Source organism: Cherax quadricarinatus, chromosome 61, assembly GCF_038502225.1.
Source record: "Cherax quadricarinatus isolate ZL_2023a chromosome 61, ASM3850222v1, whole genome shotgun sequence".
Lineage (NCBI taxonomy): Eukaryota > Metazoa > Arthropoda > Malacostraca > Decapoda > Parastacidae > Cherax > Cherax quadricarinatus.
In genome coordinates this window covers 12,397,644-12,421,331 of record NC_091352.1, presented here as the reverse complement: position 1 = coordinate 12,421,331, position 23,688 = coordinate 12,397,644, and the positions used below count along the sequence as shown (strand labels likewise).

The following is a 23,688-nucleotide window of genomic DNA, read 5'->3' as shown; positions in this document are numbered from 1 at the left end:
TATGGCTAAGTTCTACATCATTTAACTTATAAGTACTAGGGTTATGGGCACTCCCAAGCTTCAGAACCTTGCATTTATCTACATTGAACTGCATCTGCCACTTTTCTGACCAAGAATAGAGTTTGTTTAAATCCTCCTGAAGTTCCATAACATCTACGTTTGAATCAATTATCCTACCTATCTTTGTGTCATCGGCGAATTTGCTCATATCACTAGTAATTCCCTCATCAAGATCATTGATATATATTATAAACAACAACGGGCTCAAGACTGATCCCTGTAGAACGCCACTTGTTACAGATCCCCACTCGGATTTAACCCCATTTATGGACACACTCTGCTTCCTGTCAGTGAGCCATGACTCGATCCACGAGAGCACTTTTATATCTAAGTAAATAATACAAATTCTTTATTGTGGTCAACAGCCTCAAAAGCTTTACTGAAGATAGTTAATAAATTAGTTAGACAAGACCGGCCTCTTGTGAATCCATGCTGAGTATCATTAATCAAGCTATGCTTATCGAGATGGCTTCTTATAATCTCAGCTATAATTGACTCTAGTAATTTGCCTACAATTTGACGGTAACGACTTGTCCCCTGTTTTAAAAATAGGAGTTACATTAGCCATCTTCCACATATCAGACACTACACCTGTTTGAAGAGATAAATTAAAAATATTAGTTAATGGTTCACAGAGTTCCATTTTGCATTCCTTAAGAACCCTTGAAAAAACCTCATCAGGACCCGGCGACTTATTTTGCTTCAGTCTGTCTATCTGCTTCACAATACCATGACTGGAACACTATACAAATAACCTGCACATAGGAGAGAGAAAGGCTTAAGACAACATTTCACTCTGACTTCGCCCATTCACAAGTCACACTGACAGAAGAGAATGAATGAGCATTACCACTACCAATATTTCTTTTTCTTCCTCTCTCTGTCCCATCCCTGTCCCTGTTACCTATATATACTGGCTCACTCATTCTCTTCAGTCACTGTGACTTGTGAATGGTTCCAGTTGGACCAAAATGTTGTTATAAGCTTTTCTCTCTCCTGTGTGTGGGCGGGTTATTTGTGTATGGCACTATTCAGAAATTGTGGTACATTATTCCCAGTTTCATGAATTACAATATATTTGTACAGTAGCACGTTTAACCCTTTCACTGTCCAAACCCCAAAAATTAATATTTCTCAGTGTCCACTTTAAAAAAAAAAATCTGAAATTGTAGAGAATCTTTGGAATGTAATGACACCATAAATGTGAAATTTGATGGAAAACTTAGGTGCAAAGTTAGTGCTCCAGGTGCAGTTCATGCTTCACTCATTTTGAGTCCTATTTTAAACCAGTTTCATTGCTCCTTTTGACTTAGTATGTACAGGAAACCAAACCACTCATTAGGCTATTACAGCTATTCTATAAAGTGCAAAGAAGTCAATAATAATTTGGCCAATTTTACATAAAATTGGAAAAAATAACAATTTAAAAGTAGTCCAAAATAAACAATGTGGACATTCCTGTCGCTAAAATATTTCCTCAGTTCATTAATCATGTCCCCAGGCCTCTCCTTTATAACACTTACCTTTCATTTTGAATTCATAATAACACAAAAATGGAAGATTTACTCTATTTCTTGGATAATAAAATTTAACCAAAAATGATTGGTCATGGTTTATAGTATCCCAATAATTGAATCAGACCTATTAAAAACTCATAAAGCACACCAGGGAGTGTAGGGAGGCCTTGCCTGTCCTCAAGAAAATCAGCAATAATCTAATACCTATTCCTGCTACTTTGAGCTCAATTTCAGGCTATTTCCAGTCCTGAAACCAACCAAAATCTTTATTTCAGTAGCATGTCTTCGTTTCTATGAAATGATACTGAGAAACTGCCAATAAAACGATAAAAATCATCCAAGAAAACACCTCAAAGTTGCTGTTTAAAACAAAGCACACAGTGAGGCAGGATTTTTTTCATACTAGTCACAGACCTGGCTGTGGAGGCATTGATCCTCAAACTCCTCTCTAGGTATACACTCACCACACAGACCCATTCTCTCATATCTAGTCCAAAATTTACTGCTCACAGCTTTTCTGAATGAGCTGAGTTCATGACATAGAACTACGTTAGCGACCCTGGCCTCAAAGACATAGTTCTACACGATGACTACCAAAAGGGTTAAGACACATGAGCAACTTTATTTAGAAGAAGTTTTGTCAACCAGTGGCTTTATCAGTTCAATACAGAGAACACTAACCGAGTAGATGCCCAAGGATGCAGGCCTATGTACGTACTAGAGACAGTGGAGGTAAAGCAGCTTGAAGATGGCCTTACAGGTGAGCGAAGTCTATTACTGGAAGTAGGTCATGCCAATAGGTTTGGCAAGTATAAAGCTGTGGAAGAATTCCCTGTACAAAGATTCAAAGATACACTGTGTCAGACAAAATATTGTATTAATGGTTTATGAAACCAACAAGTAGATGAACAAGACACGTGTGCAACACTAGGGTATCTTTATTTAGGAGATGTTTTGCCAACTAGTGGCTTTATCAATGCTAACTAAAGATACCCAAGTGTTGTACATATCTTAGTCATCTACTTGTTTGTTTCATAAACCATTAATCTTGGAATCTTTGTACAGAGAATTCTTCCACAACTCTATGCTTGCTAAATCTATTTGCATGATCTATTTCCACTTATGGACTCTCTTCACCTGTGATGCCATCGTTGAGCTGTTTCACCTCTACTGTCTGTAATAAGCCTGCATCCTTGGACATCTTTAAATTCATCAAGACTGGTGGACTGAACACCACCATCTAGCAAGGTTGAGTGAGTAATCACCTCAAACTACTGCTTCGTGTTTTCACCATCTACAGGATTGTTCTCTGTATTCGACTGATAAAGCCACTGGCTGGTGAATCGTCTCTTGCAGAGATACCCAAGTATTAAATGTCTTATTCACCCGCTTGCTGATTTAGCAAACTATTAATACAATGCATTACAGTATGTTTCTAGATAAACCTCAGTATTAGTACAGTATAAGAGGGTCCCCATCTTGTGAAAGAATTGTTTTTCTCGTGTTTCAACTTAAGAGCAAATTATTTGTAACCCTGTACCTATTATCCTATAGATAATGGTAATCTAAAGGATAATTGTCACACATTTTTGCATTGCAGATCAGCATTCATAAAATAGATGTCTTTTGGACTTTGTTCATAAGTATGGATCATTGTAATGGATTTTTGCAAGTTATGGGCCACATACATCTGCTCTATCAGATTAAAGTTTTGTGAACTGTATCCATGAGTATGTACTGTACACTACACAAATAACCCGCACATAGAGAGAGGAGCTTATGACGACGTTTCAGTCTGACTTAGACCATTTACATAGTCACACTAACAGAAAGGAGAGGAGACAGTGTATATATAGGCCAGCTGGCCTATGCTATACAGTATATATAGGCTAGCTGGCCTATATACATGTATACTGCCACCGCCTCTCCTTTCTATTATTGTGACATAAATGGTCCAAGTCAGACCAAAACATCGTCGTAAGTTCCTCTCTCTATGTGCGGGTTATTTGTATTGTTTCAGTCATGATATTGTGCCTTTTTATTCCTTACTGTATACTGTTCCATGAACCAAAATACTAATTGCAACCTGTTTTTATAGCTTCTATAATACTGGTAATAGGCTCAAACATGACTTTTCACCCAATTAGTCCTCTCTTATTTCATGCAAGTAAATTGTCATTCACATACATGCATCTCGTGTCACTCTCCCTCAACTTGCCCCACCACAGTACAGTGCTATTTATTTTCTTTTTATCCCAGGTATTCATGTGGTCAGAGATGGCAGTCAACATCAGCAGTAGCAGCCACATCCTCTGCAGAGCCCTTGAGTAACAGAACCCCTGCTGAAGACCTACGTGCAGTTCAGAGTACATACAGCTTCAATGTCCAAGCCATGACCACACTACTCGATCACGATAATCATGAGATGAGGGCCAAGTTTCGGTAGGAGCTATTTTAAATTTTAATACTTTAATGATGAACCCAGTCTCCACACTAAGTAGGGGTAGGTTCCTTCAATGCTGGTGAGGGGCTCCTGATCTAAGGAGTTGGACCTTTGCTCAAGTTCCTTGAATTGACCTTGAATAACTTCCATTCTCCAAGACCACATGACCTCTACAGGCTTATCACTCTCCCCCATGAATGACTGATAATTTGAAAGTGAACTTTGTCACTGCCTTGCTAGCTGGTTTAATTCTTAAACTGTGAAAAGGAGATTACTTTTATAGTTCTGTACATTGTACTGTACTTGAAAAGGCCCACTTATGGGTGAAATGTTGTACCAGTAAAGGTTTTCACTGCAGTTAGTGTCATCTGATGATAATAACACAGTACAACATAATAATACATAATTGTGCTAGTCTTTATATTTTTATTTACATACAATATATCGAAAGGTGCTCTATACACCTCTGCAATTTCATGCTAAATCAAGTTTTAATTCAGCTTCCTCATTGATATGTTAGGCTAGTGTTTACTGTATGTAATTATAAGGGAAATGATATTTCAGGAAATTTATGAGTGACCCAGTTATGATTCCACGCTACAATATTCCTCTGGATGTGGAACGGGATATGGCTCTTGCTCGGCTTAAGCGCATCTGTGATGCAGGATTTATCTCAGTGCTCGACTTTCGTAATAATCCTCTCCGTATTTTTGCTGCTCACGAACTTGCCGCCATTATTGATCCTGCAATGACAACCAAGATGACGGTGCAGGTACATATAATGCTCTTACTATTGTAACTCTTTTTAAGATCTGTAGTCTCGAGTTTCTTGTAATCTGAAGTATGTTTTACATATACTGTACTACCATCCAGTCATAAGAGTGTGGAACAGAAATCTATTAAATGTTTTGCATTCTGGTAGGATTACTGGCTTTATTCTTGCAGATGCATATAGTACACATTTAACTTCATTTTTCTTTGTATCTTGAACAGTTCCTGTTCCTGTAATATTTAATTTAACAATACAGAGTATGTTGCCTGACCTGAGACTGGGCAACAGAGGTGATGATTACTGAATGCATTAACAAATTATTCTGTTGATAGTTCTTAAAGTATAAAGTACATGACACCACAAACAGTTGCACTGCCAACACTATGAGATAGACTGGTAATAACATCAGGTATATAAAACACTTCATGTGGAGTTGTACATGAATGTTATACAGAATTGACAAGATGAAAATTAGACACATGCTCAACATCTGGTTATCTTTTTTGTAGACATTTTGCCATCCAGTGGCTTTATCCATACAGATTTTAGGACATAACTTGAAGACGGTAGAACTATATACAAAAGATGAGGTAATCAATCCCTCAGCCTTGGAGTTGCTGTGAAGAGCACCATAGTTGTGGAGATTGTGGAGCATAGACAAGGAGGCTGGCGCTTATACAGTGGACCCCCGGTTCACGATATTAATCCGTTCCTGAGAGCTCATCGTAAACCAAAATTATCGGAAAGCGAATCAATTTTCCCCATAAGAAATAATGGAAATCAAATTAATCCGTGCAAGACACCCAAAAGTATGAAAAAAAAACTTTTACCACATGAAATATTAAGCTTAATGAAATAGAATAATTACAATAACAATAGAATAATTGACACTTACCTGGTGTCTGGTGATGATTGATGGGATGGGAGGAGGGGAGTGTGTTGAACCTATTGTTTAGAAGGGGAATCCCCCTCCATTAGGACTTGAGGTAGCAAGTCCTAATGAGTAATGTAGGTCCTGCTTGGCAATTTCTTCCAAAACAGGCCTGTTTTGTCACAATTAAACACTTGTTCAGGTTTCAATCCTTCAGCCTCTATGTACTCCTTGAATTCATGCACATATTTTTCAGCCGCTTTGTGGTCTGAACTGGCAGCCTCACCATGCCTAATCACACTATGTATGCCACTACGATTCTTAAATCTTTCAAACCAACCTTTGCTGGCCTTAAATTCACTCACATCACTACTAGTTGCAGGCAATTTCTTTACCAAATCGTCATGCAACTGCTTAGCCTTTTCACAAATGATCGCTTGAGAGATGCTATCTCCTGCTATCTGTTTTTCATTTATCCACACCAATAACAGTCTCTCAACATTTTCTAACACTTGCGGTCGATGTTTCGTAATCACAGTTGCACCTTTTGCAAGAACAGCTTCCTTGATTGCCGTTTTCCTGCTCACTATAGTAGAGATGGTTGATTGGGGTTTACTATACAACCTGACCAGCTCCGACACACGCACTCCACTTTCATACTTTGCAATTATCTCTCTTCATTTCAATAGTCATTAGCACCCTTTGTCTCGAAGGGTTGGCACTAGAAGCTTTCTTGGGGCCCATGGTGACTTATTTTGCAGAAAAAAGCACCAAAAACAGTGATAATATGGATAATATAGAATGAACTGAATGTATCCTTAGATGTGCACACACTGGCTGGCTTGTAAACACTGGACACGTCTCGTATGAATCGTATCGCATACCGGGTTTTGTAACGGGAACCGAGGCAAATTTTCTGCGATATAATGCATCGGTTACCGGATTTATCGGATACCGATAGCATCGCGAACCGGGGATCCACTGTATAGGCGGCTAGTGGATAGGGACGGGTAGCAGATGAGGGCATAGTCACTGGTAGGCAGGATTCCCCAGTGGAAGTAAGTTATACCCAAAATCACATAAAAGTCTGATAACATGTTTATGCTATCATGTATTAAGTGAGCAATACAGCTAGGCGTAAAATATGCATGTACAGTACATACATTACTTATCTTAAAATATTTTCATCCTTAACTTATGGCAAGTGGTGAATATATTTACTGTAGGAAATCTGAATAACCAAAAATTATGAAAAAACTTAACATTATAAAAAATAACTAAAAATTGTGAAAAAAGAATGGGTATATAATTGAAAATTGCTGTATTAGCAAAACTCCATAAAGAGAGGTGCTGTAAAGTGGGGCCCTCCTGTATATAAAGTGTGTGGGCTTTGATATGTTTGTGAAGTCCTGAATATATTCCTGTAGTTTGAATAAGGATATTACAAATAGAATAGTATAAAATATAATAAAAATGAAGCTTAGAAAAACAGAGAGAACAGGAATGCTCTTGTACAGTGTCTGCATCATCCATCAAAATAATTGCAATCATAAAATTTGATGAAGTCAGACTCGTCATCAGGGAAGAACAACTAACCAGATGACATTGTCTGAAAAGTGCTTTGATTGCAAACACCAACACTGTTGCCTAGAACACTGTCAGTTTTATAATTTCAGAAGTCTTCAACAAATTAAATAATTCTTTACCAAGAGGACACCATGATCACTTAATAGTTGGAGTTTTGGGGCATTGTAGTGGGCCTACTGACCCATACCAACCCAGTCCCTCAACCCCCCCTGCTTCACAGCTGTACTGGTGTTCCCTGTTTGCACCTCAGCCCTACCACTGTATAAATTCCTGCAGTTAGCTCTGTAGGATTGAAGCCATTCATGGCAAAACAACTTCCTCGTTAAATTATCCTAACACTGCATATGTCTTATTATACATTTGTCAGTATGTTATACCATTTCTTGCCCATAAATCTGACAAAATTTGTGCATTTATAATTTCAATACTTTCAGTTCAATTTGTTTGGAGGCACAGTTTTAAAACTGGGCACAGAACGACACCATAAAAAGCTTCTTGCTGGTATTGATAGCTTGAAAGATATTGGATGCTTTGGCCTGACAGAACTGGGCTATGGCAACAATGCTGTGGAGATGGAAACAACAGCTGTGTTTGACAAGGAAACAGGTGAAGTGCTAACATTTTTCTTAAAAAAAATTGCTACTTTATAGGACTCTTTCTTCACTTCTTTCTTAGTTTTTAGCTATAGTTTCATTCTTGTTTTCCCTCTTAACTGTTTGTGGGGCAAGCGCTCCAAATGAGCCCTTAAAAAGCATGCGTTTAGGTCATTAAAGGTATTAGGAATTTTTTCTTTCATATCTTTTGTAATGTTATATGTGATTATCGTGCCAACATTTATGCCTGTCAGCCAGAGGGCATAGTTGTTGGTTTCAGTCTTTTATCATAATCTATTTTTTTCTTTAGCTCTTAACCCTTTGACTGTTGAGACCCCAAATCCTGAAGTGTCTCTGTGTCACAAAATATTCAATTTTTTTTTTCTCACGAAATGAGAGAGAATCTTTTCCCGATGGTAATGACACCAAAAGTGCGAAATTTGATGGAAAACTTACAGAATTACGTTCTCGTGAAGTTAGCGATCTCAGTAATATACATGCATCGGCAATTTTGCCCACTTTGAGCACTATTTTCGGCCAATTCCATTGTTCCAGTCAACCAAACTCATAGCTATTTCTTTAGAACTTCATTTGTTCTATCAATTGAGTACAAGAAACTGCCCATTTACCAATTTCAACTACCCAATAAAGTGGTCAGAAATTGGCAATTTGGCCAATTTCACGCAAATTAAAAAAGATGCCAATTTCAAAATAGGGTCCAGAATAAACAGTGCAGACATTCCTGGCACTAAAATAACATTTTCTCTGTTCATTAGTCACGTCTCCAGGCCCCTTTTATATTACTCTTGCTTTCTGTTATGAATTTTTATTCACACAAAAAATTGAAGATTTACTGTTACGAAGACTACTGCATTATTGTAATAATTGTATAAATAATGTCAACCCATTCATGACTGTGTATTAGACTGGCCAGTTAGACATGTATTGGACGGTGACATCATTTGTTTACTCTTTAACATTGGCAAAAATAGAACATTTCTGCTATTTGAGCTCAATTTCAAGGTCCTTTTCATCGTGAAATCAATTGAAATCATCTCTATTTCTGTAATATATCTTCCATTCTATCAGATGAGACCAAGAAAACGAGAATACAACCATAAATACTATATGAAAATACGTACACCTCAAAGTCAGCGTTTTAATCCAAAAACACGGTCAGTTTTCTTTTTCTCATTATGCACTGCATGCTGCAGGATTTTTTTTATACCGCTCACACTGACCCCACACACCCATTCTCTCACATGTGGGCCTACCAGCTTTCTCCCACTTGATTTGAAGCGTATTAATAAGTCAAAAACACTGGCTCGTAAGACGTATACATGTATATATGACACCAACAGTCAAAAGGTTAAGATCCATTTTGTTAACTTCTCAAACAATAAACTACTGTGCAGTTCTGTATGACCCAGGTGGGTTTAGTGCTTCTTTTTTTGCACTTTAACGGAGGGGTTTGGGATATTGGCTGTTTGGAGTGACGTCTAAACTGTCATGTCTGGGCACCTCTGCAAAGACAGTGATTATGTGTGAATGATGGTGAAAGTATTTCTTTTTTGGGTCACTCTGCCTCGGTGGGAGATGGCCAACGTGTTAAAAAAAAAAACTACTGTACTAGATAAAAATTCAATGTTTAAAGAAAAAAAATCATTACCAAAGACAATGAAATGTAATTAGGGTATTTTGGGTTGCTGAATTCGAAAATGCCAGTAGGTTTTTCAAATCGCACAAGTTTGTGAGATATTGCATGCCTACCCTCAATTAACAGGGAACTTTGACATAACACATGTATATGTATTGACAGTTTGTATATACAGATAGTTTTAATAAAGATTAGAATTTTTTTTTTAAATTGTTTAATATTTAACAAAAGGGGTTGTATCAACAGTGACCATGAGACAATGTAGTAACGTTTATTTTGTCATTTTTTCCAGATAAACATGAGTTCTTCATGAAGAGCCTGCTTAAACAATCCCAGTACATTTTACTACATTTGTAGCAAATACTCTTTGCAAAATTAAAGACAAAACATCACAGATTTTTTGTAAAACAAGCTTATCTTGCTTATTTTGGAGTGGCACTTGGAGAACAAGAAAAGTCTTTGGCCTCCCCCATATGGTTTGCAAAACCCATGTAGAATGCCTACGACAGTGGGAAAATAGGCAGAGGAAATGTTTAACCCTTTCAGGGTTGGTGCCATACTAGTACGCATAAATTCTAGCAGCTTCAAATTAAGTGGGGAAACAGCTGGTAGGCCTAGATGTGAGAGAATGGGTTTGTGTGGTAGAAAAAAATTCTGGGACCCAGTGGTGCATTGTGGGAATGGCATTTTAGTAGACCTTGTTCACTATGCCTCGTGGTAAGAAGCTCCTCACTCCTCGGCGAAATGGGACACTTTTGTTGCCCAGTGACAGTTCTAATACAGATGTAAGTGCCAGTGAAGGGGAGTTTCAAGGTTTTGGTGAGGTTGTGACTGAAACTAATAAACATAATACCGGTAATAGTGAGGAAAACCCAGACGACCCTCAGCCTTCCACCTCTGCTGCTGGGCCGTCTTGTTCACATTCATTTGTACCAGAATCAAAGAGGAAACTCCTATTTTCCCAAATCTCGGACTCAGATGTGAGCATTGGTGATGAGAGTGAATGTGAATATGAACTACAAGCTCTTGAAAACAGTTCCAGTAGTGATAGTGAAGTGGAGTATTCTCCAGTGAAGCGTCAGTATATACGACGATATATGCGCTCTGGTAGTGTGCCATATGCTATTTCAAGGGGAAGGAGTACATCTCAGAGTACATCCCGTGGCTGTACAACAGGAACAGACAGTGAAAATAAAGATGATAGTGTTGCAATTGGGATGGAAAATGTGCATGGTGGTGGTAGTGGCGGTGCTGGCCGTGAGGCACCAGCAGTGGGCCATGGTGCCACCCACGCTGCTGCCTCAGCTGATCTACAACAAAGGCCACCATCCCCCACCCACCCACCCCACCAGCCTCCACAACCACAACCACCTGTCAATGTCCAGTACCCACCAGCAGACCACACCTGGGATTGGCAGGAAGCTGCCAATTTTGTTCCCAATCCCCATCGCTTTGATGAAAGTCAAAGTGGAATACAGCCATCTTGTACACTTTGGAACAATGCCAGTGAACTGGAATGTTGTGAGTTATTCTTTGACGAGCCCCTGATGGAAATTGTCAGGGAAAGCAACAGATGCTACGAGTACACCATGGCAAACGCAATACTTCACCAAACTCACGCCTACACCAGTGGAAGGAGACAACTATGGCTGAGATGTATCTTTTGTTTGCCACAATAATGCTTATGCCACATGTGTATAAGCACAGTGTGAAATCATACTGGTCAACAGACCTGATTGCAATCCCAGGTTTCAGTGATATAATGGGAGTGAATCGATCTGTGCTACTATTACGTATGCTTCACTTCTCAGACAAAACCAGGCCTGACAGAAATGACAGGTTATATAAGATTAGGAATGTGTTCATGTATCTGAAACAGAAATTCAGTATGTATTTTTATCCTTTCAGGAAGCTTGTTATTGATGAGTCTTTAATTCTGTTCAAAGGAAGACTCTCATTCAAGCAATACATACCAAGCAAGAGGAAATGCTTTGGTATAAAATTGTTTGTGCTTTGTGATTGTTACAGTTGTCTTGTATTGGATATAATTGTGTACACGAAGTAATACATTGCGAGATACCAGGAAATTACTGAGTATCTCCGGTGATGTGGTTAGAACAATGATGGAACCATATCTTGGTAAGGGACATATTTTATGTACTGACAACTGTTACACAAGCCCCTTACTCTGTGATTTCTTGCGAGTGTCACTTATTTTCCAGAAACAGCACCGAAAATACTGTAATAATACGAAATATTCCGAGTGTATGCTTGGATGTTACCGCGGAGGCTGGCTGGTAAACAATGGGACGGCTGGCACAACATGACAGATGTATGTGGTACAGTGCGTGCAAATCGTAAACATATGCCCAGGTTCGACGCTGGCACTCGTGGAGGTGAAGTGCAGGCCTTTGCTGCCAATGACATCATGGCATTTCGGTGGCATAACAAACGAGATGTCACACTGTTGTCATCAGTTCACCCTAATGAAATGGCAGGCAGCATAGAGAAAGCAATGAACCCATTCTAAAACCTGCAGCTGTGATTGACTACACCCTCAATATGCATTCAGTAGACAAATGTGACATGCAGATTGGGTTTGCTGATTGTGTTCGCAAGAGTTATAAGTGGTACATAAAACTTTTTCCATATTCTACAGCACCTGCAATAGAAAACCGCCCACGAAATTATCAACAACTACCTTCTCGTCTGAAGCATGGTGATCACTTTCTAACAAAACTGCCTGCTATTGCTTTCAAGAAAAAGGCTCAGAAGAGGTGTTTCGTCTGTGCACATACAAAAAAAAAAACACTCGCAACAACAGAGACACTTGTTTTATGTGTGAGGAGTGTAAAACACCATTGTGCATAACACCATGTTTCAAAGACTTCCACAGGCTGTAGAACTTCTAAAAACGTGTCCTGTAACTGTATATGTGTATATAAAATACAGAAAAATAGTAATAAACAACATTTTGTATTGTTCATTTGTGTAAATATGTTTTGTAAACAAAACAGTGACATCAGTGTTTATGCAGTTATTGTGTAGTATAGAAAAAGAAATAACTTACAAAATAGTGCTCATATTGGTCTTACAGGCCATAAAAGTTACTTTGAAAAAAAAAATAATAGAAAATAGTACCTAAAAAAGTAAATAAAGTAATACCGGGTGACCGGCAGTCGGTGATGTTACTGTATGTTGGTCATTTTCTGTCAACTTCACGCCTCCATATCTCAGTAAGTATTGATGGTAAAAAAAATTTGTTTAGCCTATATTTTTTTTTTTTTTTTTCTAATTTTTTTCGAATTTTTACCAACCCTGAGAACAGGTTTGGGAGAGCGCCTGCCGACCCTGAAAGGGTTAAACTTTCGGTATGTCTGTGGTATGGAGAGAGCAAAAAAACCACCATGACAATCGTTATTTCCGTATGGTGACTGTGAGAGGTTTCAATCAATACAAGAAAGTCAAGTGGGAATATCCTGATTTGGAGTCAGCGAAAAGATCTGTGCCACACAGCGAAGACTTTTCCATACCAGTGTTTACAACACTGCCTGACCTTCTGTTGTCAGATGTTGGAGAAACTTAGGGTTTAGGATGTAACACAGGTGATAGCAGGGGAAGTGAATATGAAGTGAGCATTTCAACACCCCAGCAGTTCTCCCAAGAACAACTCTGTGATCTGATACATGACCTCAGTCTGTCAAGGCAAGCATCTGAAGTTTTAGCATCCAGACTAAAAGAAAAGAACTGTCTACAACAAGAAGTTAAAATAACTGCTTATTGGACAAGAGAGGTTGAAATCCTTCCTTACTTAAGCCAAGATGAAGAACTTGTATACTGCAGTACCATCCCTTGACTACTTCAAATGGGACTTGAATATTGACCATTTAACCCGTAAACGGTCCAAGCAGATCTACGTTCATATGCATAGTGCTCCAAAAGTAGATCTACGTTTTTTTTTTTTACATATTTTCAAATATATATATACAGTGGACCCCCACATACCGTTGGCATCACATAACGTTAAATCCGCATACCGATACATTTTATCGCTAAGATTTTGCCTCGCATACCGCTAAAAAACCCGCTCAACGCTATTCGTCCGAGACGCGTCTAATGTGCGGCCTGAGCCAGCCTCACATGTTCCGCCGGTGGCATTGTTTACAAGCCAGCCTCCACGGTAACATCCAAGCATACAATCGGAACATTTCATATTATTACAGCGTTTTTGGTGATTTTATCTGCAAAATAAGTAACCATGGGCCCCAAGAAAACTTCTAGTGCCAACCCTGTGGTAAAAAGGGTGAGAAATATTATCGAAATACTGTGGTACCATGGTCAACTGCTGATGCTGCTGCTGTAGCACTGTCAGCTGCTGCTGCTGCTGTACCACCGTCAGCTGCTGCTGCTGTAGTACCGTCTGCTGCTGCTGTAGCACCGTCTGCTGCTGCTGTAGCACTGTCAGCTGCTGCTTCTGCTGTAGCACCATCAGCTGCTGCTGCTGCTGTACCACCGTCAGCTGCTGCTGCTGCTGCAGTACCATCTGCTGCTGCTGTAGCACCATCTGCTGCTGCTGTAGCACTGTCAGCTGCTGCACTGTCAGCTGCTTCTGCTGCTGCTGTAGCACTGTCAGCTGCTGCTGCTGTAGCACCATCAGCTGCTGCTGTACCACCGTCAGCTGCTGCTGCTGCTGCTGCTGCTGTAGTACCGTCTGCTGCTGCTGTAGCACTGTCTGCTGCTGCTGTAGCACTGTCAGCTGCTGCTGCTGCTGCTGTAGCACCGTCTGCTGCTGTAGTACCGTCTGCTGCTGCTGTAGCACCGTCTGCTGCTGCTGTAGCACTGTCAGCTGCTGCTGTAGCACTGTCAGCTGCTGCTGCTGCTGTTGTAGCACCGTTGCTGGTGTGGCTTATTGAGAATACCAAGAAACAATTAAACCCAGGATAACCCAAAAAAGTCAGTGTCATTGAAGACTGTCTAACTTATTTCCATTGGGGTCCTTAATCTTGTCTCCCAGGATGCAACTCACACCAGTCGACTAACACCCAGGTGAATAGGGAAAAATGCCTGGAACTAGTGCTCGTATTGGTGAATTTAAAGCCAGCAGAGGTTGGTTTGAGAGATTTAAGAATCGTAGTGGCATACACAGTGTGATAAGGCCTGTTCTGGAAGAAAATGCCAAACAGGACCTACAGTACTCAGGAGGAAAAGGCACTCCCAGGACACAGTGTCTCATCAGTCATTGCTGCATCTTCAATAAAGGTAAGTGTCATTTATTCTTCATTTAGTAGAGTAGTACATGCACAATATATATTGTGCATGTACTGCTCTACTATTGTGCATGTATCCTTCTCTTTGTGTTTAGGAAAATGTATATTTCATGTGGTAATTTTTTTTTTTTTTTTTTTTTTTTTTTTTTTTTTTTTTTTTTTTTTTTTCATACTTTTGGGTGTCTTGCTCGGATTAATTTGATTTCCATTATTTCTTATGGGGAAAATTCATTCGCATAACAATAATTTCGCATAACAATGAACTCTCAGGAACGGATTAATATCGTTATGCGGGGGTCCACTGTATATAAAAAAAAAAGTAGATCAAAGTTTGGACCGTTTACGGGTTAAATTGGCGGCTGTTTATAGTCGGCTTTATTAGAAGCTTGAAATGTGTCTTTTTGCACAATGGTAGCCAATATTCATCTCTTACAATTGCTCACTCAACATAACTAAAGAAGAATATGAAAATATCAAAATGGTCTTTCAGAAGCTTTACTGTCATGAGCACAAGATGTCTATTTGTGTTGATCTGATGCTAGTAAACTTCTTCCTTCCTTGCACGATCTAAAAAATAATTTCAATGCATTTTGTAAGTTACCCCTGCCTGATCAGTATATTTTTCACATCTTTTATTTTTTTCAGTGTGATACCAAATTTATTAAAAATTAGACAGTCAAGCAAAACTGATGACATATTCGGAATCAGCACTTAAAACTTACCCTAAAATTGATGTAATATTATTGACCAGAAAATGAGTGTTGATCATTGGTCATGGATTCTAAAAGCCCTCACTTTTAGAAATTAATAGCTGTGTGCATGGAGGGTCGATAATGACTTTCTGGGATGGTGGGGCTGGCTATGGTTCTTGTGTTTTTTTATGTACCACACTGGCCATTTTCTAAGGCAGGGCAACCCAAGAAATGAAATTCATTAATCATCATTCAGTCATTAGCTATCTTGCCAGAAGCATACAGACATCAGAATTCGGATGACCTCCAAACTGCAAATCTACACCCTCCCTGAGTACAGGCACTGGACAGTCCTTATATCCGAAGTGCAGGTTCACCCAACTGCTTTTTTTCCTCAGTCCCTTTATAAATGTTACCTTGCTCAAACTCGACAGCATTTTTGTTTTTTTCCAACAAGTCAGCAGTCTACCACCAGGGCAGGGTGACCCAAAAAGAAAGAAAATCCCCAAAACAAAAATACTTTCATCATCATTCAACACTTTCACCTCACTCGTACATAATCACTGTTTTCGCAGAGGCACCCAGACACAACAGCTTAAAAGCATATATAAAGATACAATACAAAAAAGTGACCTGAGATATAATAAAGTCTAATAAAACATGAAACATAAAGAATATAATATCAAGGCCCAAATTATATATATATATATACCATCCTATTTGTTAAAAAAAAAAAAAAAAAAATCCTATTATTACACATCCCTCCAAACTGCCAATATCCCAAACCCCTCCTTGAAAGCGCAGGCATTGTACTTCCCATTTCCAGAACTCAAGTCTGGTTATATAAAAATTGGTTTCCCTGAATCCCTTCACTAAATATTACCCTGCTCACACTCCAGCACCTCGTCAGGTCCCAAAAACCATTCGTCTCCATTCACTCCTATCTAACACACTCGGGCACGTTTGCTTGAAATCCTTCACCCACAAAACCTCCTTTACCCCCTCCCTCCAACCTTTTCGAGGACGACCCCTACCCCGCCTTCCTTTCCCTACAGATTTATACGCTGTCCATGTCATTCTACTTTGATCCATTCTCTCTAAATGACCAAACCACCTCAACCCCTCTTCAGCCCTCTGACTAATACTTTTATTAACTCCACACCTAATTTTCACACTTCGAATTCTCTGCATAATAATTACACCACACATTGCCCTGAGACAGGACATCTCTGCCTTCAACCGCCTCCTCGCTGCAGGATTTACAACCCAAGCTTCACACCCATATAAGAGTGTTGGTACCACTATATTTTCATGCATTCCCTTCTTTGCCTCCATTGATAACGTGTTTTTTTTTTTTTTTTTTTTTTTTTTTTTTTTTTTTTTTTTTTTTTTTTTTTTTTTTGTCTCCACATATACCTCAATTATAGGTAGTAGGTTGGTAGACAGCAACCACCCAGGGAGGTACTACCGTACTACCGTCCTGCCAAGTGAGTGTAAAACAAAAGCCTGTAATTGTTTTACATGATGGTAGGATTGCTGGTGTCTTTTGTCTGTCTCATAAATATGCGAGATTTCAGGTACGTCTTGCTACTTCTACTTACACTTAGGTCACACTACACATACATGTACAAACATATATATACACACCCCTATTTTCTTTATAGTTCTTGTTCTTGTTTATTTCCTCTTGCCTCCATTGGGAAGTGGAACAGAATTCTTCCTCCGTTAGCCATGCGTGTTGTAAGAAGCGACTGAAATGCCGGGAGCAAGGGGTTAGTAACCCCTTCTCCTGTATAAATTACTAAATTTAAAAAGAGAAACTTTCGTTTTTCTTTTTGGACCACCCTGCCTCGGTGAGATATGGCTGGTTTGTTGAAAAAAAAAATATATACCTCAGTGCACCACTCACCTTTTTTCCCTCGTTAATTCTATGGTTAATCTCATCCTTCATCAGCCCATCTGCTGACACATCAACTCCCAAATATCTGAAAACATTCACTTCTTCCATACTCCTCTCCAATGTGATACCCAATTGTTCTTTATCTAAATAATTTGATACTCTCATCACCTTACTCTTATCTGTGTTCACTTTCAACTTTCTACCTTTACACACCCTCCCAAACTCGTCCACTAACCTTTGCAACTTTTCTTCAGAATCGCCCATAAGCACAGTATCATCAGCAAAAAGTAACTATCAACTCCCATTTTGTATTTGATTCCCCAAAATTAATCCAACCCCTCTCCCCAACACCCTAACATTTACTTCTTTTACAACCCCATCTATAAATATATTAAACAACCTTGGTGACATTACACATCCCTGTCTAAGACCTACTTTTACTGGGAAGTAATCTCCCTCTTTTCTACACATCCTAACCTGAGCCTCACTATCCTCATAAAAACTCTTTACAGCATTTCGTAACTTACTACCTATTCCATATACTTACAACATCTGCCACATTGCTCCCCTATCCACTCTATCATATGCCTTTTCTAAATCCATAAATGCAATGAAAACTTCCCTACCTTTATCTAAATACTGTTCACATATATGCTTCAATGTAAACACTTGATCTACACATTCCCTACCCACTCTAAAACCTCCTTGCTCATCTGCAATCCTACTCTGTCTTACCTCTAATTCTTTCAATAATAACCCTACCGTACACTTTTCCTGGTATACTCAGCAAACTTATTCCCCTATAATTTTTGCAATCTCTTTTGTCCCCCTTCCCTTTATATAAAGGAACTATACATGCTCTCTGCCAATCCCTAGGTACCTTCCCCTCTTCCATGCATTTATTAAACAAAAATACCAACCACTCCAACAGTATATCCCCATCTACCTTTAACATTTCTGTCATGATCTCATCAGTTCCAACTGCTTTACTCCCTTTCATTCTACGTAATGCCTCGTTCACCTCCCCCACACTCACATCCTGCTCTTCACTCTTAAAAGATGTTATACCTCCCTGGTCAGTTCATGAAATTACCGCCTCCCTTTCTTCATCGACATTTAAAAGTTCCTCAAAATATTCCCACCATCTACTCAATTCCTCCAGCTCCCCATCTACCCAATTCCTCCAGCTCCCCATCTACTAACTCCCCTACTCTGTTTTTAACTGAAAAATCCATTCGTTACCTAGGCTTTCTTAACTTGTTTATCTCACTCCAAAATTTTTTCTTATTTTCATCAAAAGTTCTTGGCAGTGCCTCTCTCACTCTATCTGCTCTCCTTTTGCACTCTCTCACCACACACTTCACCTTTCTTTTACTCTCCATATACTCTGCTCTTCTTATAACACTTCTGCTTTGTAAAAACCTCTCATAAGCTACCTTTTCGTCTTTTATCACGCCCTTTACTTCATCATTCCACTAATCACTCCTTTTTCCTCTTGCACCCACCCTCCTATAGCCACAAACTTCTGCCCCACATTCTAATACTGCATTTTTAAAACTATTCCAACCCTCTTCAACATCCCCCCCCTTCACTACTCATACTTGCACTAGCCCACCTTTCTGCCAGTTGTTGCCTATATCTCACCCGAACTCCCTCCTCCCTTAGTTTATACACTTTCACCTCTCTCTTACTTGCTGCCATTTTCCTTTTGTCCCATCTACTCCTTACTAACTGTAACTACAACTAAATATTGATCCGATATATCAGTTGCCCCTCTATAAACATGTACATCCTGAAGCCTACCCATCAACCTTTTATCCAGCAATACATAATCTAACAAACTACTTTCATTACGGGCTATATCATACCTTGTATACTTATCCTCTTTTTCATAAAATATGTATTCGTTATTACCAAACCTATTTCTGCACAGCTCAATTAAAGGCTCCCCATTTTCATTTACCCCTGGCATCCCAAATTTACCTACTACTCCCTCCACAACATTTTTACCTACTTTAGCAGTGAAATCCCCCAACCACAAGTACTTTCACACTTGGCTCAAAACTCCCCTTGCGCTCACTCAAAATTTCTGAAAATCTCTCTCTCTTTCTCTCTACACTTCTCTCTTCTCTGGGTGCATAAATGTTTGCTATAACCCACTTTTCACATCCAACCCTTATTTTACACCACATAATCCTTGAATTAATACATTTATAATCCCTCTTTTCCTGCCATAACTTATCCTTCAACATTATTGCTACTCCTTTAGCTATAACTCTAGTTGAAACCCCTGACCTAATCCCATTTATTTCTCCCCACTGAAACTCTCCCACCCCATTCAGCTTTATTTCACTTAAAGCCAGGACATCCAGCTTCTCATTCATAACATCCACAATCATCTCTTATTCTCGCAACATCCACGCACATTCAAACATCCCACTTTGACAGCTTTCTTCTTTTTCTTTTTAGTAGGCTGTATGGGAAAAGGGGTTACTAGCCCATTGTTTCCGGCATTTTAGTTGACTTTTACAACACGCATGGCTTATGGAGGAAAGATTCTTATTCCACTTCCCTATGGATGATATAAATGGAAAAGCAATAAGAACAAGAACTATTAAGGTAAAATCAAAGAAAACTCAGATGAGTGTGTATACATGAATGTGTACGTGTATGAGTAGTGTGACCTAACAGTAAGTATAAGTAGCAAGATGTACCTGAAATCTTGCATGTTTGAGACAGAAAAAAAGACACCAGCAATTCTACCGTCATGTAAAACAATTTCAGGCTTTCATTTACACTTGCTTGGCAGGACGGTAGTACCTCCCTGGGTGGCTGCTGTCTACCAACCTACTACTAACAAGCCATTAAAATTACTTTCCACTTATTATGACCTAACATACTCATATACACCTGCTGGATGCTCAGGCCTCCTACCCCTTAAATCACCTTTCACATCTTCAACCTTTCTGGGATGACCAGCACCCCTCCTTCCTGCCACCTTAATTTTGTGCACCATCTAGGTCATCTTGTTCTCCTCCATCCTCCAAATCTCCTAACCACTTTAATAACTCCCTTCTCTGATCTCTGAATTATATCTTACATAGCTCCACACAATCTTCTAATTATTACACTCTTAAGTCATTGTTTTACAATCATATTACACAGTGTTCTCTACTGCCTCTAATATCCTGCTCACAGCAGTGTTTAAAGCCCCATACATTGCTCTTACATTAGTGTTGATATTGCTATACTCTGGTACATTTATATTTTTGCCTCCATAGATAAGCTTCCTTGCCAGAGATAACTCATTTATTCTGAGTCACAGTTTTCATCATGCATACACCATCTGTAAGCATATCTACCACTTCCACTTTCTTCAACATTGTCATAGATTATTACTTATTCTTCTTGGCACTACTAGCATCATTAGTATTCTTTCTTGGGTTCCATGGAACCCAAATATATAATTTGTGATGATGCATCACAAATATATTTGGTAAACTATTAAGATTGATTCTCACCTATTTGTGGAAGTCATTTTTACACAATTCATGCATTTAATATCTTTTATTTTTGTAATTTACATTCGCATGTTCTTTTTTCAGATGAATTTATTGTTAATACGCCCACTACTTTGGCTCAAAAGTATTGGATCACCAATGGAGCTGTTCATGCTAAACATATAATTGTATTTGCACAGTTGATTATTGATGGTGTTAACAATGGTATCCATGGCATTCTAGTTCGCATTCGTGATGACAATTTGAAGGTGTGTATTTCTGTGTGTACTGGTTTAAATGTTATTACATAATAACTTGTAGCTGTGGCAAGGGATCACTTTAAAACACATGACTTCACTTATAAGAAATAAAAAATATCTACAAGCTTTTGCATTTGCACTTGCATGCCCACTGAAGATGTGTGTAAACATGAATGTGCCTGGGTATTTCTATTCTGTTTTTCATTCTGGTGTTTTTCTTATTCAGTATTAGCTGTATCATATGTAAGGGAACATGACATTTAATTTCCACAGATTATGCCAAATGTCCGAGTTGAGGACATGGGACACAAAATGGGCTTGAATGGCGTAGATAATGCTAAACTGGCATTTGACAACGTGCGAGTACCTCGGGAAAACCTGCTCAATAAATTTAGTGATGTTTCTTCACAAGGAGAGTTCACTTCTGCAGTTAAAAGGTATTACATCCATAACCTTGTAACAAATTTGAAGGAATCAAAGTAGTCTGTTTTTATAGAGTAAGGGTTTCTACTTGCAGTAAATACAGTAAGCCCTCTTTTACTGTGACTTCACATTGTGCAGGTAATAAGACACAAAGCCCTATCATACTATAAAATTGTGTGAGAGAAGAAAGGAGAGCTTCACAAGAGTAAAGGAGAGCTTGACAGAGTTTTCTGGACAGCTCTGTACAATACTGCAGGGTATGACATGCCAGAGATAAACATTACAGAATACTTTAGCAGTTCAGCACAACTATCAGCTACCATAATGATAACTCTGCATCCACAATAACACAAGAACCTCTACCCAGTAGGTCCACATCAACCCTCTTCACAATTATTCACTTCAAGAAGAAAGCATTATGTGAAGGTAAGGTAAGTTTTACCTAGTACAATAGTAAAAAGTTTCTTTGGCAGATTTGAAGATGTCTGGAACATAATCTCTAATTATCCATATGTTCTTCATTTTACATATGTAGGTTTTCAGGAATATAACCTGCACATTATAAGAGAATTTACTGTACTAGCTGTAGTAAATAGGTCAAATCAGATATTCTAAATTTTTACTTTTTATTCACCAATGAGGCTTAATTGGGGATCCATGCATTAATGTTTGGATTAATATATAGATCTTCATGAAGTGTTCTTCACATTCAACATTAAACTTGTTTCCATAGATGTTGGCCTTCAAGGCACCTCTTACATTTTTCCAATGTCTTTACTTCTTGCTAACTTTGGCAATGCCATTACTTTAGTTTACTTTAAAGTATGTTAATTTTGGATACAACTTCTAGGTTCTCTCCAATAATACAGTGTAAGAAAATATAGTATAAAATAAATAATATGTCCACATGTCTTGCTTTTTCAAGTTCCTGTAAAGTAAGTGTTTTTATGATTTGACATGCTATTGAGTGAGTAATGTTACATTAATGAAATTATTCGGGGCACTATTTAACTGGACTGAATTCTGGAGGTGAGAAGTAAAATGTCTGCATTCTGAAGGATGGATAGGAATGTTGCAGTTTGGAGGTTTATTTAAAATGAACCTCCAATGAGAAGCTCTAGAAAGACAGCGAGAAAATGGGTAGTCTATTAGGTGTCTGACCTTCTGGGTCATCCTGCCTTGGTGGAAAACAGCTAATGTATTAAAAAAAATTCAGTTAGCCAATTTACTGTGCTCTGAAAATACCTAATATTGTTATTTATTGATGGCAGTGCCCGTGCCCGATTCCTCACAGTGGCAGATCAACTTCTCTCAGGACGTATTTGCATTGCCAGTATGTCCATGGGTGGAGCCAAGGCCTCGCTTTCCATTGCCTTGCGTTATGCAGCATCTCGCTTAACTGTAGGTAAGTAGGATAAATTGTATATATATTCATAGTAGTAGGTTGGTAGACAGCAACCACCCAGGGAGGTACTACCATCCTGCCAAGTGAGTGTAAAACAAAAGCCTGTAATTGTTTTACATGATGGTATGATTACTGGTGTCTTTCGTCTGTCTCATAAATATGCAAGATTACAGGTATGTCTTGCTACTTCTTACACTTAGGTCACACTACACATACATGTACACGTTTATTTATACACACTCATCTGAGTTTTCTTTGATTTTATCTTAATAGTTCTTGGTCTTATTACTTTTCCTTTTATATCCATGGGGAAGTGGAATAAGAATCTTTCCTCCATAAGCCATGCGTGTTGTAAAAGTCAACTAAAATGCCGGGAACAATGGGCTAGTAACCCCTTTTCCTGTAAAGATTACTAAAAAGAATAAGAAGAAGAAAATTGTCAAAGTGGGAAGTCTGAATGTGCGTGGATGTTGTGCAAATGATAAGAAAGAGATGATTGTGGATGTTATGAATGAGAAGAAGCTGGATGTCCTGGCTTTAAGTGAAACAAAGCTGAAAGGGGTGAGAGAGTTTCAGTGGAGAGGAATAAATGGGATTAGGTCAAGGGTTTCAAATAGAGTTAGAGCTAAAGAAGGAGTAGCAATAATGTTGAAGGATAAGATATGGCAGGAAAAGAGGGACTATAAATGTATTAATTCAAGGATTATGTAGGGTAAAATAAAGGTTGGATGTGAAAAGTGG

General features: G+C 38.7%; 1 protein-coding gene across 4 annotated transcripts in view; it reads left to right on the top strand.

Moving 5' to 3' along the window:
* LOC128699344 (uncharacterized) overlaps positions 1-23,688 on the top strand; it is a 69,887-nt gene that overhangs the window by 4,072 nt on the left and 42,127 nt on the right. For all 4 annotated transcript variants that reach the window (XM_053791998.2, XM_053791997.2, XM_053791999.2 and 1 more), the window contains exons 3-8: positions 3,837-4,019; positions 4,585-4,792; positions 7,685-7,856; positions 20,965-21,128; positions 21,393-21,556; positions 22,814-22,947. In XM_053791998.2, coding sequence (XP_053647973.2) covers positions 3,837-4,019; positions 4,585-4,792; positions 7,685-7,856; positions 20,965-21,128; positions 21,393-21,556; positions 22,814-22,947 — 1,025 coding nt within the window. The remainder of the gene's footprint in view (positions 1-3,836; positions 4,020-4,584; positions 4,793-7,684; positions 7,857-20,964; positions 21,129-21,392; positions 21,557-22,813; positions 22,948-23,688) is intronic.